This window comes from Thermobia domestica, chromosome 3, assembly GCF_964235325.1.
Source record: "Thermobia domestica chromosome 3, izTheDome1.hap1.1, whole genome shotgun sequence".
Lineage (NCBI taxonomy): Eukaryota > Metazoa > Arthropoda > Insecta > Zygentoma > Lepismatidae > Thermobia > Thermobia domestica.
Genome location: NC_137456.1, coordinates 61,929,976 through 61,946,508, shown reverse-complemented (window position 1 = coordinate 61,946,508; position 16,533 = coordinate 61,929,976). Strand labels below are relative to the sequence as shown.

The following is a 16,533-nucleotide window of genomic DNA, read 5'->3' as shown; positions in this document are numbered from 1 at the left end:
TCCAAAAATTAAAATTTGGAAGGTTTGTAACCTAATTGTATTCTAAAATGTAGTTTTATTGTAATATATTATGAATACAGGGTCTAATTTTGTTTCAATGAACATCAGTACCATGAGGCACTTTTTGATATTTCAGGGTGAGTATGTTTGGTCCACTCTTAAATTTAGAAATTGTCAAAAAAAAATGGTACTTATCTAAGTTGAGGACATTGGGATTATGATTGTATATTGAGATAGTAATGGTGATCCTTTGCATGGGTAAAAAATTGCATAAATATAAATTTGTTTTTTAAACGGTATCTAATATAAGATTGTATTAAAATATTTATGAAAAGTTTTTAAAGAATTGTAATTTTTTACTTTGAAAATTTTTCTGGATTACAGTTTGAAAATTTTTGAATCTTTGTTTGTACTAGTTACGACTTATAGTCTTAGATCATTAGTGGAAACTTATTCTTGATGCAATCTGATTGGTTGACCACTTTCCAATTATTATTATTATTATTATTATTATTATTATTATTATTATTATTATTATTATTATTATTTTGGAAAATGTTTCAAATATTTTGTTTGAAATTCTTAGGTTGAATATTTTTTTCTGCCCATGTTTGAAACTTTATTTTAAATGTCTACATTGAAAATTTTTGAAGCTTTGAATTGTAGTTACAACTCAAAGTCTAAGATCGTTGGTGGAAAAAAATTAGCACTTGAAATTTGAAAGCTAATTATAAATACCGATTGATACGAAACAACAATTAGTTTACACTTTGATTTTTCCTCACAACGTCTAGTCTAAATGTTGGAATGTTATTAATTGCGGAAAGTTATTCATGATGCATTCTGATTGGCTTATTACTTTCCAAATCATCTTTTATTTTTTTCAAAACTTTTTGAAAACTTTATTTTGAAAACTTTCTCGGTTGCGGTTTAGAAATTTTTGTTTGAAAATATTGTTTGAATGAAAGTGAACCTTAGATTTAGCACTGTAAATTTGGTAGGTAATATTTAAAACCGATTGATATGCAACAATTAGTACCTTTCCTCACAACTCATGCTGTAGTCGTAGAAAATTGGTAGAAAATTATACGTCTGCAATCTGATTGCCCTTCTTAGTAATTCACACGAAGCGGGAAAGTAGTATGCATGTAAACTACAGTTTGACGTTGATAATATGCAGTATTGATAGGCAAACGAAGAATAAAAGCATTGTGGGTCTACTCGACGGTTGTGCAACTATAGGGGAGAGGAAGGTAATGGCGATCAGTTGGGAATTGCAATCAGCCCACTTTGCCCTCTTGCGTGACCCGAGGGGAAGTCAAACTAGTGCTGCCATCTGCCTCTTGTAGCAAGGTTTCTTGTGTATTGTCGAGGAAGATGTCAGAGAAGACTGAAGTCTACAGTGTGCTGAAACTTGTTTTTGTTGATTTTCTTATAAGGATCTGCATATTTCAACTCACGATATAGTGGGATAGCTAAACCTCCGAAGTCGGGAAAATATTTCACTTCCGGATACCAGTCTGTCCTTTTCAGCGCAGTAAGTATAGGTAATAAGAAATCGAAAAAGACCGGGACACAGGTTTTTCCTGGTCTAGGGTGGTCGTGGCTGCCATTTTCCAAAATGGCCGCCCTGTACCACAAAGTGTAGGTGTAAGTCAGGTGCAAGTATCTCAAATGAGCAATATCGGTGTCTATTTATTGGTTTTTGATGACGCTGAGTCGATTGGAATAGTTTCTTAACATGTAAAATACATAATGAATGACAAAGCCGCCATTTTTAAAGATGGTGGACCTATAATGCTATTAAGGAAGTAAATCAGGAAGTAAAAGTCCTACAAGTGTAAATTTGGTGTCCATTTATAGGTTTTCGAGGTCACCGAGTTGATTGGAACAGCTTTTGGAATGGACAGAGAAATTCCTTACAATCTGTCATTTATCAATATAGTCTCATTAGTAAAATTGCTTCACATCTATTTTTGGTAGTAAAATGTCAAGGAAATCAATATCGTGTGGCATGACCGTATTTCCCTGGCGTATCTTTATTATTTATCAGGGTTTTTCAAGAAAATGTTTATAACTGCACATTGCTCCCTCCCAAATATATATCTACAATGACAGTGGAGACATTAGAACTTATAAGCCAATGGACATTTGCCCTGGATGCTGTTCATTATTCTCGGTGGTTGCCTGTATTTGTTCGCACTCTGAAGGAGTTACCAACCAGACATCCACAGATTTACGCGGAATTCTGCAACAGCCATTTTACTAGTTCTAGAACTGGAGCATTGTTTTCATCTATCCCCGATGACCAATACCACGAACAAAACAATAAGCTTGTGAAAGGAAATGGAGGTGCCATAGGAATTCTGGATAACAAAGACGCTTTATTGAAGTGGATGTTGGCAGGTCCTACACTTTCTGCAATGTTATCAAAATCCGAGGAGAGTATATTTTTTCAAGCGCAATCAACATCATCGCGACCACTGGATCATCACGAAGATACTAATGTTCATAATGAAAGATTTCGGAAACACGTGAGAAATTTTATTGCTGCTCTAAATGAACATGGAAATCCATTTGAAGGCGATGTCTTGGTATCAATTGACATTCGGCAGATAATGCCAGAAGATGAAATGAGACAGAGAATTAAAGAATTTCATGAGAAGGGACTTCAGCAGTATGAGGAATACGTAACAAATCGTCTCGATTATGTTTAACTCTCTATACACGATGTCATTCCGAAAAACAATATTTCAATATTCAACACACCCGTGAAGAAGAAATGTGCCACAAACGAGAAGATAGTGAATTTGTGAAGAGATTAAAATCTCTTTTGTAAATTGTTCATCGCATCACAATCATGTGAAAGTGATATTTATCAGTTCTTTGCTCACGAGAACCAACCATGTCCCCCCCCTCTCTCTCTGACAACGGAAGACTACGTCAATCTGCTAACAAACAAGACATACTGGAGTGTATTAACATTGAAGAGAAGGAGAAATCTGACGCACCTGACTTCAGTGCCACTGTTCTAGATGGTGCGGCTATAGTGCACATTCTTAAGGTCGGTAAATTTAAGACGTTTCAAGTCTACTTCCACCAAGTTTTTAAACCATATATAAATTTTGTGTTGAAGACCGTAACTCGAGTAGATGTCGTCTTTGATACGTACAAGTCCACTTCTTTTAAGAGCGATACCAGGCAGAGAAAAAATGCAATAGAGGCGTTTACGTACGTGTTCGGCCATCTACTCAAGTTCCTAGAAATTTTAGTGACTTTCTGAAAGAAGGCAGTAACAAAGAACAGTTATTTACGCTTCTAGCGGAGCTGCTCATCCAAGAAATATATATTGGTAAAGAAGTTGTGTGTACTGTTGGCGAGAATGTTGTGACTTCATCCTTAGTGCTAGATGTGAGTGGTATTTTACCAGCATGGCATGAAGAAGCAGATGGACGACTTATGTTACACGTCGAACATGCAGCTGAGCATGGTCACAGAAAAGTATGTATTCGAACAGTAGACTCAGATGTTGTAGTAATTGCGATCAGTGTGTTTAGCAAGATACAGCACCTTGATGAACTATGGATTGATTATGGATGTGGAAAGTTCAGGCACTATATCGCAGTTCATGATATCTGCTCCCGCCTATGTCCCCAGATCCAGAAAAATCTACCTGCATTTCATGCTTTTAGTGGGTGTGACACTGTGTCAGCATTCTGTGGAATAGGCAAACGAACGGCGTGGAAAGCATGGATGTAGTACAGAGAAATGGATTCAGCATTTCAACATATGTACGAAATGGGTTTTGAGGTAGAGGAAGAGGTGCTTGCTGTTATTGAGCGGTATGTAATTATCTTATATAATAGAACGTCTCATTTGAATGATGTGAACGAGTGTAGACGGATACTGTACACGAAGAAAAATCGCGCAATAGAAAACATACCACCTACAAAGAATGCACTTATTCAGCATATAAAGCGTGCTGCTTTGCAAGCAAAACTATGGCACAACTGTACAAATCATGACTATATGACACCAGATCCAGGCAGCTATGGATGGAAACGAAGTGGAGATCAGTATACACCTATTTGGACAACAATCCCAGACATATCCAAAAGTTGTAAGCAACTCGTTGCATGTTCTTGCAAAAAGCACTGCTCTACATGCAAGTGTGTGAAAAAGAGTTTACCTTACTCCCAACTGTGCACATGCGAAGGACACTGCTCTACAGCTGATTTTTCGTAAAATTAAGTTCAAATTGTTCACAACTTTTTCCTTTATTAACTATTGTAAATGCACTTAATAAATGTAAATGTATTTGTTAAATATTCCAATAAACTGAGTCACCTCTGAAACCTATAAATAGACATGAATTTTACACATGTAGCGCTTTTCCTTCCTGATTTATGCTCAACTTGAGCCTTATACGTCGGCCATTTTTGAAAATTGCGGCTTTCGCCAATCAAGCATAGTTTCTCACCATTCCAAAAACTGTTCCAATCAACTCAGCGACCTCGAAAACCTATAATAAATGGACACCAAATTTACACTTATAGGACTTTTACTCCCTGATTTACTTCCATAAATAGCATTATAGGTTCGCCATCTTTAAAAATGGCGGCTTTGTCATTCATTATGTATTTTACATGTTAAGAAACTATTCCAATCGACTCAGCGTCATCAAAAACCAATAAATAGACAACGATATTGCTCATTTGAGATACTTGCACCTGACTTACACCTACACTTTGTGGTACAGAACGGCCATTTTGGAAAATGGAAGCCACGACCACCCTAGACCAGGGAAAACCTGTGTCCCGGTCTTTTTCGAGTTCTTATGACATATATTTACTGCGCTAAAAAGGACAGACTGGTATCCGAAAGTGAAATATTTTTTCGCTAAGCTATCCCACTAATAGGAACAATTTTAAGTTGAAAGTTCTTGAAGTTGCTATTATATATTTATAATAGTAATAGTTTTTATAAGATTTATAAAAAGTTATATTTACGTCTAATGTACGACACATAGTTACATTTCAAATAAACTTCGTTTTACAGTATAACCAGCTCAATTTTCAAAATGGCACAATGTTGGGAATGTCGATAAACGTTGTCGGTTTACCATCATGGTGATCGCCATTCCGAATAAACTTTTGGAATACTTCTCCAGCCAAAAATTATAAAAGAGGCTAGATCTAAGATAATTAATACGCCTACTTGAGTCAAACACTGAAACTTTGCTATCGGTGTAACCTTTGTGGATCGCGGGTGCATGCTGACTGTACTGCTGTGGACTCACCACGTGGATATATCTGTGACGTGTCTTTGAAAAACGTCAATAAAACATTTCAGTTGGCGTTTCTCAGTCTTTCGAAGGCGCAGTTTAGGAAAAAAATGAACTGCCTATGGAACTATGTTTGTTTATTAAGCTTGTACTGTCATCGCCATTACCAACATGTGATGGAAATGGCGACAAAGTAGCAAGTTGAGTTTTTTCCATCGTGTTCCCGAACTGAAAGAATTATCCTCTCTTTATTTTACACACTTATTGTAGAAGGATTGGAGTATATATTTACAAATTTGTTTCAATATATTTTGTAAATGAAACTACGTAATAACCTATTTTTCTTAGGTGATCGCCATTGCCCACCTCTCCCCTACTACTCGTAGATTCATGCTCATTCGTACCTTTCAAACACCTGTTTTCAATATTCCCCTATCTCATCCCCTCTCCCATTTGCTTGTTTTCTCACTGATTTGATTTGATTTCCAGTTTAGCGTTCCTGTCACCAGCGAGGCTATATGAGACGTGAACCTACAGCTTAACCTGTGATCCAAACTACATGAGCTCCTACCGGAAATTGAACCTGGGTCTTCTATGCCATGGGCACGTACGCTAACCGTTTAGCCACATGGGAGCACTATTTTTCTTGCTGTGATTTCTCGTATTGTAAAAACTCGTCGTTACGTCATACGTCAATCAGTTGAAAATAGCTTCTCTAGAAGAATACGTTGAGAACCGACAACAATGAATTTGAACCTCGGTTTTGAATTCTATTTTATTATTCTTACGAAATTATAATTAGCATTCATTATCATTAAAAAATTGTAGTTGCTTTAAGTTACTTCCCCCCTCCCCCCTCAACACACTTTTAATATGATGGAATGTTTCTGTATTTGCAGCTCAAGTGCTGTGGAATAGAGAAAATTAATGATCTTCGTGATTATGTGAAGCCACCAACTTCATGTTATAAAAACAAAAAAGCAAAAATATTTCATAAGAAAACATGTTGGAAAGGTTCCACAAATTACTATCTACGTGCATTGAGATTCATTGTGGGTTCGCTGACAGTTACGATAGTGGGAGAGGTAAGTGAGAGAGAAATTTTATTAATGAAACGATTAATACCAAAAAATTTTGCATGTAACATGACTGAACAGATGTTCATCGATAAACTTGTTGAGAATTCCTACTCACCTTCATGTCTCGAGGCATGCATATAGTTATTACTATGCATGAGACGCATATTTTTAATCACGCTCCACCCTAGCCATAGGAGCCAAATACGCAGTTCTGATTGGTTGAAGTCATCCGTTTCTCGCCACGTAGCGTACATATAGCAGAAATCAAACGCCAGCTGTTGTCGGTCTTCGTGGTCGAGCGCGCTAGCCCAACGAGCCAGTAATGAAAATGACTTTTAGCGTGGGTTCCAACCCGGTGCAAGGAAAGTTTTTTTCTTATTTTCATAATACTTTTACCATTAAAGTAAGAAAAAATAATATTAATTTGCCCTTGGACTAATATATATGGCATAAAAAGTGATTTATATATGATACGAAACAGCTGAGCGAACGGCAAAGAGCGAAAGGGGTTAGAAGCCAGCAGGGCTCGTTTTGTTACACCTTTACCCCATGATAATATCACATGACATTACGTCACACTCATGTGGTCCAACTTCGAACTTCACCCGCTTCCTTGTGACCAAAATGCATATTTTTTTAGAGTAGCGATTGAAAAAAAAAATGTCTCATGTTCTTGCGAAATGTAAGCCAAACATAATTACATTTTTATTTTTATCAACAGACAAAGTGACAGTTTTCTTATACAACTATAATACACAATACAAATGCACCAGAAGGTGTGGACAATCGCAAAGTGCAACCAATCAGAAACGTATATTTAGTCATATGGCTAGAGTCAAGCGTGAAAAAAACTATGTGTCTGAGACAGATACGATTCTAAATCACTAAAGTACGCCTCCCCTTCATTCGTCTCACTATTTTAGTCTCACCCAACACTGCCGAAGATACTTTCAGCAATAAGCAAGCATCTATATGAGAACATTCTAAATCAGTTACTATCTTACAAGTTTTATTTATTTTTTTTAAATATCGTCACAAAGGTTTACGTAGCCCATGAAGTGGACCTTCATTTTCATGACAAAAACACAATAACTTAATCAGGACAAGTGTTAGTTTCCTAATACTTATTGTAACCAAATACCACCTGGATCTAGTTCATTCTTACATTTTTTTTTTTGAAATTTGTAAATCGAATTTTCCTTTTTTTTGCCATTCCAATAAAAAAAAATGAAATAGCAAAAATTACATTTCTTGGTCAACACCGTGGAATAGGTATGTTGATGTGTCATTTATGAATTACTTACCAGAGCTCCTAATATTAGAGGACAGAAAAGGAAGGAACTGTTAAAGTTACCTGTTTTCATTAGTTATACAGGGTGTCTCAAAAGTCCCGTGATATTGGGTAACTCTATCAGAGGTACAACAAAATGTAAGAGGGAAAACCGTCTCCAAATATGATGTTTTCAACCTAAAGTGAAGGAAATTTTCAAATCGGAGAGCCGTTTGGGCTGTACACTCTTTATGCGCCCAATATTAAATGAAAATGCAACGTTGCCATTTACCTGGACCCACATCATAATTGAATGAAGTTATAGTTTGAAATGGGGGCTCGGCATCGACACGTTATCATAAAAGACAGTAACTTATTAACTTATGTTGTGGGTCCAGTTAAAAGGCAACGTTGCATTTTCATTTAACATTGGGCGCATAAAGAGTGTACAATAAAAAAGGGTTCGTCCGATTTAATAAAATTAATTCACTTTAGGTTCAATATTGGAGACAATTTCTCTCTTACATTTTGTTGTAACTCTGATAATAACAGTTACCCTATGTCAGGGGACTTTTGAGACACCCTGTACTTTCCAAAAAGTAAGCTGAGGTGTTACATTTTGAAAGAATATTAAGGCGCCATATTTTCATTACGTTATAAAATGTCGAAGTGCACATTGTTTCTTTGTCGTCAATTCTACAGCCAGTCTCAAGTAATATAGTTTTCAATCCATAGTCCATTTTCACGTGTTAATGAAAACCAGAGGAAAACGTAGTATTTTCGAGGGCGAAATTATCATAACTACTTGTGATATAACAAGAATTTTGAAAAAAATGGAACAAAAGATTGCGATATTGGTTAATAATTAGTTTTTGGACCAGGGGCCACAAAATTTTTGAATGGCCCCTAAACAGAGGAATAAGCACAATTTTCGTGTTTTCTATGGAATAAGCACATCATACTGAGTTAAATGATTGTTTGGGTTTGGCTACACTATACGTAGTTCTTCAAATATAAGGCCTACAGGAATTTTTTTCATTGAAATATGTTAGGTCTTTTGGGCCAATTGGATCAGGGGTCAAAAATTTTTGAACGGACCCTAAATAGAATTTTCGTATTTTCTACAGAATAAGCGCATCAAACTGAGGTAACTGATAGTTTGGGTTTAGCTACACTGTATGTAGTTCTCCAAATTTAAGGCTTACAAGAAAATTTTTGGTTGAAATATATTGGATCTTTTGATTCAAAAAGAAATCTTTTCTCATAGAAGAAACGCTATGGTAAGCTGTTTTGTCGTAAAAAATACCTCACTTTGTTAGTAAATTATGATAATTGATATATCGAATATTGCGATGTAAATTTTCGTTGTATCGCAATTATGTGATTTTGTGTAACAAACTACGATGCAATACCAGCTAAGATACACTGATCTATCTATCTATCTTACAAGGAACCCCTTGAGTGCGAGGTCGGAAGTGCGATGTCTAGTAAGGCTCATTTGAAAGTGTTGTGAACAATGATGACAGGAAAAATATTAGCTGCTAATGACTCACCATGTGCATCAGGAGGGCGACAGAAAATACGTGTCCGGGAGGTGCAGAGATCAACCTTCTACGGGATATATGTATTACACTTCACAAAATGCACATCGTCGAAATTAACGAAATATTCAACACAAACCATTCTTGCACCATGAACACCGAATGAAAAATGACGCGCTACAGTGATCACAAATGTTCGCACCATCAAGATCGAAGGTGAACTTCTTGGGAGTTACAAATCATACAGGACGTTCAGCTAGGTATCCACTTTTAAAGAATGGACATAGAATCATATTTATATATTGGGGAGATGAGAACTGATGGAATGTGATGGCACCCGTTACACTAATTATAAATAAAATTCAATAGGTAACTCAGTATCTACATGACCTACGTCTCCTTGAGAAAAACCTCCAGAAGAGATACTATATATTCAAAATTGTCTTGAGTAGTTTTTCGTTGTCTTCAATTGTTGATCCATCAACTACTTAAGCTTGTGGTTTTTTGTATATCTGTGATACTCAATGTTTTCTGAAAAACCTGTACGGTATCTTGACTAATTTAAAATAATCTTTCACATTAGGGATCACTGAACAACTATGAATTATTATAATATGAAGTTGATGATTACAGAAATTAATATAAGAGACTGATTACTGAAGTTCTTCTTGTAATAGTTTTTGAACACCTCCGTTACACACTGCCATCACACTAGCACTGTCATAAAACTGACTTCTTCTTTTCGAAATCCTGCTTTGGAAAGAGCTTTTTCTAGTATGCCTTTAGATGATAAATACGATAATTTAGAAAAGACCAGATAAATGTTCATGCACCTTTCCTGCTTGTATCTCACAATCACTGACAAATTCTACACCAGAGGAGAAGACTTGTGTTTCATAGGCTTTCAAGCAAAGAAACTGTTACTCATTTTGATCATATTCTGTTTTTATTTTGTCCAGTACCATCTCTGCCAACACTTCTATTATTTCGTTCTGAACTTCAGGTGACGTATATTGAGCCTGCTGAACAATGCACCATATACAACTGACTTGAGTTTAGAAAATTTTCCATTGTGAACTTGAGCAGTGCTGTAAGAAATGGAGTAGAACTTAATTCGTAAGTACTTAATTCTTGCAGAGCTTTGAGTCCTCATCCTGAATCTCCACGATATGGTATTTATAGCTCATTTACTGAGAGAACCGGCACAACCTCAACTACACACATAACATGGTACTGTTTCTTACTATCTGTTCCGCACCTAGAATATTAACATCTTTTCCCCTGCACAGTCGTAGTTTAAGTCCTTCCTAAATTTCAGTTGTTTCAATGCTGCTTTTAGAGGAAGTATACTTATCAACTCTTTCCCCTCTACAATGTTTACTTCCAATTACAAAATCCTGTTGCAGTAAAAGTTTGATTCTGCAGACTGTTTCTTTAAACTTCCTACAAGGATAGCAGATTGCTTGGTTCCTCAAAACGAAATATTTTAACCAAGGCCTTGTGTGATACCATTCACTTTGGAAACTACATTCTTTTTCAGCGAACTTTGTTTTGAGGTACTTACGTACGTTGGGATGAGCAAGTCTTTCGTCCCCAAAATCCGTCGCTTGTGCAATGCAATTCGAGGTTGTAGCTTTTGTCTTTGACAACTTGCTCTGAATATTAACTACTGAATCTTCAACACCAGGTATTTCACTGTAACTATTCACGTTGATCTCTTATGGTGTGGAACACTGGTTTGAGCGTTTGGTTCTCTCAGTCAGCGAATAACAAACTTATCCATCCTATCGTGAAAAGATGTTCACAAGAAACACAATCATTTTGAAACCACAATATTTTCTTTTCTCATAACGACACTCACATTTTCAAGTGCAATTGCATTTCCACCGGAAGGTAGGCGTACCGCGGGAGATAACGCCTTCTTTGAGGTCATGAGCATTCATTTATTGGTAGTTTCATTGGGAAATGGATATCAGGATTAATTTATTTATTGACATATTTATCTAGTTAGACATACAAAAGAAGGTGACTAGAGCATGGTATGTAATGTATATGATAAAATGAAGTGCAAGTAACAAAATACAAGGATATACTCGTATGATGTCAGTTGCCACGAGTGTGTTAATCTTCTGCTCAGAGCGGGTTCAATCACTTGGAGCCCTGTTAGAAAACAAAGAAGTACATTGATGTAGTTGTGTGCAATGGATGAATGGATGGCGACAATATGTACGACAGCGGGTTTATAAAGAGCAATGTCCTGATCATGTTCATTGATAGCAAGAAGGTGATCTAACGATGAGTATGCGTAACGTGATAAAGCTGGAGTTTGGTCTAAGAGCTCACGGAGAATCGAATGAGCGTCTACTATGCGACATTAAATGTAACGAGAGCGAATACTATACAGATGCGGTAAGAGTATTAATATAGATGTGCGCGGACTTCCTGTGTTGGCGTCCATGGTGGTAAGGAATAAGACATGACGTTCAGTTCTGTGGGGCTGATAACCAGGCGGCATGTCCATGCGTAAGAGCAGGACGAACAAAAACTTTATATGGATAAAGAATGAGTTTGGGTTAAGATTCCAGTTAGTGCCTCTCAAACTGCGTATCAAGTTGATTCGACGGCGAATATTAGCTTGTAAATTGGAGAGGTGGGCATTCCAAGAGAGATGTTTGACGAAGGTAAAACCAAGGAACTTCACGCCTTTTTGCAATGCAAGTGGCGAACCTAGCAATGTAAGATGTAAATGTTTTGGATTTCATGTTAAGCAGTACTTGTTTCGTTTAACTCAAGTAATATCATTTGAGTTTTAGCTGGATTTAATTTAAGTTTTCATTTGAGACATTAACTAGCAAGTTTACCAATTGCTGGTTGTAATGCTGGTTTTATTCGATCTACTGAAAAATACATATAAAGCGAGATAGGCAGCAAACTGAAGTGCATAAATTGGTGGTTTTGGTATTGGCATGACAGCAACGTATAGGATATATAGTAATGGTGACAAAACGGAACCTTGAGGAACTCCGGCCTGTAGGATGAAGTGATGGGATTGTGCCTGATTAATTTGTATGAAAGCCGCGCGATTATGAAGAAAATAGGTATAGGTCGAACTTACGATAATGGTAGAATGCAGCATAATTTGAAGAGAAGTCCTTGGCGCCAGACTATATCAGCGCTCTCAATATCGAAACAAATAAGGATAGATAGCAGTCGTTTCTTGAAGTGGATAATAAGATAGCTTGATAATTTTAATAGTTGGTCAGCAGTGCTAAATGACAGTCGAAAGCTTGTTTGTGCTGAAGGTAGATGAGAGTGATGAAGGAAGTAAGAATGGAGTCACTTTACCAGAATTCATTTCAATGTTTTGACATTCACATTTTTTAAATTTGCAATTTCATTTCCATCCAAAGATGGGCGGGCTGTAGAAGGTAACGCCTTCTCTGGAGCCATGAACTTTCATTTACTGGTATTATCATTGGGAAATGGGTATCAGATTTATTTATTGATTGATTCTGATTAGACATACAGAAAGTGACCTGAGCGTGGTATGTAATATACAGTATATGATTAAATAAAGTGCAGGTAACAGAACACAAGGATATATGATGTTGGTTGCGAAAAAGGTGTTAATCTTCTGCTCTGGGGCTACTCATAGTGGGTTAAAACACTTGAAGCCCTGTTAGTTAGAAAACAAGGAGTTCATTGATCAAATTATTTGCAATGGATGAGTGAATGGTGACAATGTATACGACGACAGGGGTTACAGTGAGAGATGGCCTGACCATGTCCATGGATAGCAAGAAGGTGATCAAACAGTGAATATGCGTAACATGATACAGTCTGATCTAAGAGTTCATGAAGAATCGGATAAGAAGCGTTGAATGTAACGAGAGCGGAGACTGTGCTAATGTGGTAAGAGTATTGGTATAGATGTGTGACGGTAGACCTCTTGTGTTGGCATCCGTGGTGGTAAGGAATAAGCAAGGTGTAAGGCATGACATTCCAGAACTTGTAGTTTATCATAAAACTTGCGTGGAGCCGATAACCAGGTAAGAACAGCACGAAGAAAAACTTTATATGTATAATGAATTAGCTTGGTGTTAAGACCCCAGTTAGTGCTTTTTAAACTCAGTAACAAGTTGATCCAACGACGAATATTAGCTTGTAGATGTGGGCATTACAAGAAAGATGTTTCTTGAAAATAACACCAAGGTACTTCACGCTATTTATAACAGAACCACAACCTTCTAGAATAAAATATAATTTCGCCAAAGTTGACTGGAACAAATATCGTCTCTACATCTCGAGCAGCTTCAATCTAGTAACACTACTATCGCATTCTTAGATGATATAGACAGTGTTTCTGCATCTTTAAGTACCATCATCATCAACAACGTAATATGCGATTCCAAAAAGGAGCTTCCACTTGGTTTACCTCTCCATGCCATCACACTTCTTCATCGCTCTCAGAACCGACTAGAAAATACAGGAGGACGCACATCCACCATTTCCTACTGCTTCATCGCCAATTCTAGTGCATGGTCAAGCATTGCAAGGAAACGATTGGATTTGAAAACTTCTTGCAGCCAATTACGAAATGAAACAAACTCTACGAATTTCTGGAATTTATTCAAACGCCTTACATATCAGAAATGCGTTTCACACTATCCAATTCATTTTGAAGGTACTGTACCTACCACTGGTACAGAGAAAGCAATAGCTTTCGCCAATCATTTCGAGAGTGTCTTCACCAAGGGCGATGATCCTGAGGGGGCCGGGCACCCCCAAAGCTCATGTGGGTCCCCTCATTGTATTTGTAAATTTACAATATTTGGCATAATTTGAATGCATTTTGTCTTAAAATCCTCATATATGCTTTCTGCATCTGAATGGCCCCCCCAAATTTACAGAGAATCGGCGCCCTTGGTCTTCACCTCTCATTCTATCCCACTATTTACTCATCCAACTCATCGACACACTAATAGAATTGGTAATCCTGAACGAGGATTATTCACACCATCCATAGATCATCAAATTGGTCCGACTCAATCTATCACTGCATCAATCACCTATACCGATATCGTCGATGCTCTCCACAATAGCCGAAATACAGTTCTTAGGGCCGATACTATCAGTTATAATCAACTTCGCCGGGCACCGATAGCTTTTCATGTTATCCTGGCTATGTTATATACGGCTGTACTCACAACCGGCTTTACTCCTACTTTTTTGGAAGCTTGCCAAAATCGTCGTCTTCTTAAAACCCAATAAAGATCCTACTAACATTGGCTCCTATCGGCCAATCAGTCTTACCAATGTATTCTGCAAAACATTGGAACGAATTCTGGTAAAGCGATTCCATTCTTACCTTTTACTCACTCTCATCTACTTTCAACATAAATAGGCTTTCGACTGTTATTTAGCACTACTGACCAACTGTTAAAATTATCAAGCTATCTTGTTAATAAATTCAATAAACGGCTGTAATCTGTACTTATTTCCTTCGATATTTGACAGAGTCTGGCAACAAGGATTTTTTCTTTAAATTACACTGCATTCTAACAGTATCGTACGTTCGACTTATAGCCCATTTTCTTTATAACCGCTCCGCTTTCATACAAATAAATCAGGCACAATCTCAGCATTTCATCCTACAGGCCGGAGTTCCTCAAGGTTCTGTCACTATTACTACATATCCTATATGTTGCTGACATGTCAATATCAGGGACACTAATTTATGGACTTCAGTTTGATGATATAGCATATCTCGCTTTGTGTTCTTCAATGGGTCGAATAAACGTAACATTACAACTAGCAATTGATAAACTAGTCAATTGATGTCACAAATGCAAACCTAAATTAAACCCATCAAAAATACAATTGACGTTATTTGGACTTGAATGAAACAAGAACGGCTTAAACACGAAATCCAAAACGTTTATATCTTACATTGCTAGGTACACCATAACATTCACTCTTTAGATGAGCAATATAAACACCGACATAAAATAATATACCTTGAGAATTTGAAACAATTATTTTTTAGATAACGTTAATTTGCTCTACATTGAGAACTTTCTACATTCATTCACTAGCCTGTTGTGAATAATATTCCTTTATTCGAAAATGTGAATTTTTAAACTTTTATAGTACCCGTACATTTGAATCCAAAGTTTAAATTGTTAGTCCATCTAATGATGTTAATCACGTTACCTTTATGTAGGAAGAAATGTGTAGTATCGACTTAGAAATGAATGAAAAACAAATGATAACTAGCCTAAGTATTTTTAAAGAGTGAGTGCGAAATGCCATATTTTATTAGTATGATCGCTCTCACCAAAAATATGTTTTATATATTCAGTGGAGATTCGAAGGAATAGCTGAAGGAAATATACAATGATTTAATTTAGAATATATACTATCTTGTAATACATCATAGAATTTATGCTAAAAGCTTTGGTGATTCAGATCCCTGGGATTTTCTTCCTTCACATCGTCCAGAACTCGGTATGGTTCCTAATCTGGTCACTTTCTTTATTTCCCTCGTCCGAAATAGTGTGCTCGCCGATGGAAGTGATCCCTCATACGTGACGGCCATAGTCCCGTAATTCCTAGAAATATGAATAAACAAATTAATAACAGTCCAATGATTGTTGCTTCTCGCAATACTTCCTCACTTACTTATTGTATTCTCATGGGTGTAATGGGGCGTGTACATATTTTAAATTTTTTTCTTATAGTCCTGGGTATAATCGTCTTCAATTTTTAAAAGAACGAGTGAAAATGAAATCTTTGAGTATTGCGCCCCATGGTTATGCCGGTTAGGCTAAAGGAGACAGTGATGACGAGAAATGAATGAAATGGTGGAATAAAGAAAGTGGGAGGAAACGGGAAAACCCCGAGAAAACCCACGAGCACGGTGTTTGTCCACCACAAAGTCCACACGGCGCGAGCTGGGATCGAACTAGGGACCCCAAGCACCAGAGGTGAACGCTGTACCACTGAGCCACCTCCACCCCCCTAAAAGAACGAGTATATATGAGGTTGGATATATATATTTTTGAAAATAGTCAAGCTTATTCCTATCAAAAATCCTACCATTATGTTACTGTGTTTTCAATTTCATACAGTTCAGCGTTGCCAGTTTAATAATTTATTTTAAAGCATGAATATGAAATAATTGTTTAAGTTTTTCAATTAATAATAACACCAAATGCTTTGATTAACTTAATTCTTTTCTTCTTTGGTCTAGGTTATAGTACTCATTGTTGTTATTATCGTCCTTGTTAAATATAAAAGTATAAAAGAACTCGAATTATAACCCAAGAAGATGTTTTTCATTATTTGTAATCATGTGTA

The 16,533-nt window shown here is 36.7% G+C and overlaps 1 protein-coding gene across 2 annotated transcripts in view; it reads left to right on the top strand.

Annotated features, from left to right (window-relative positions):
• Nucleotides 1–16,533, top strand: part of LOC145681439 (uncharacterized) — a 136,876-nt gene that overhangs the window by 27,907 nt on the left and 92,436 nt on the right. For both annotated transcript variants that reach the window (XM_081753083.1, XM_081753084.1), the window contains exon 4: nt 6,184–6,369. In XM_081753083.1, coding sequence (XP_081609209.1) covers nt 6,184–6,369 — 186 coding nt within the window. The remainder of the gene's footprint in view (nt 1–6,183; nt 6,370–16,533) is intronic.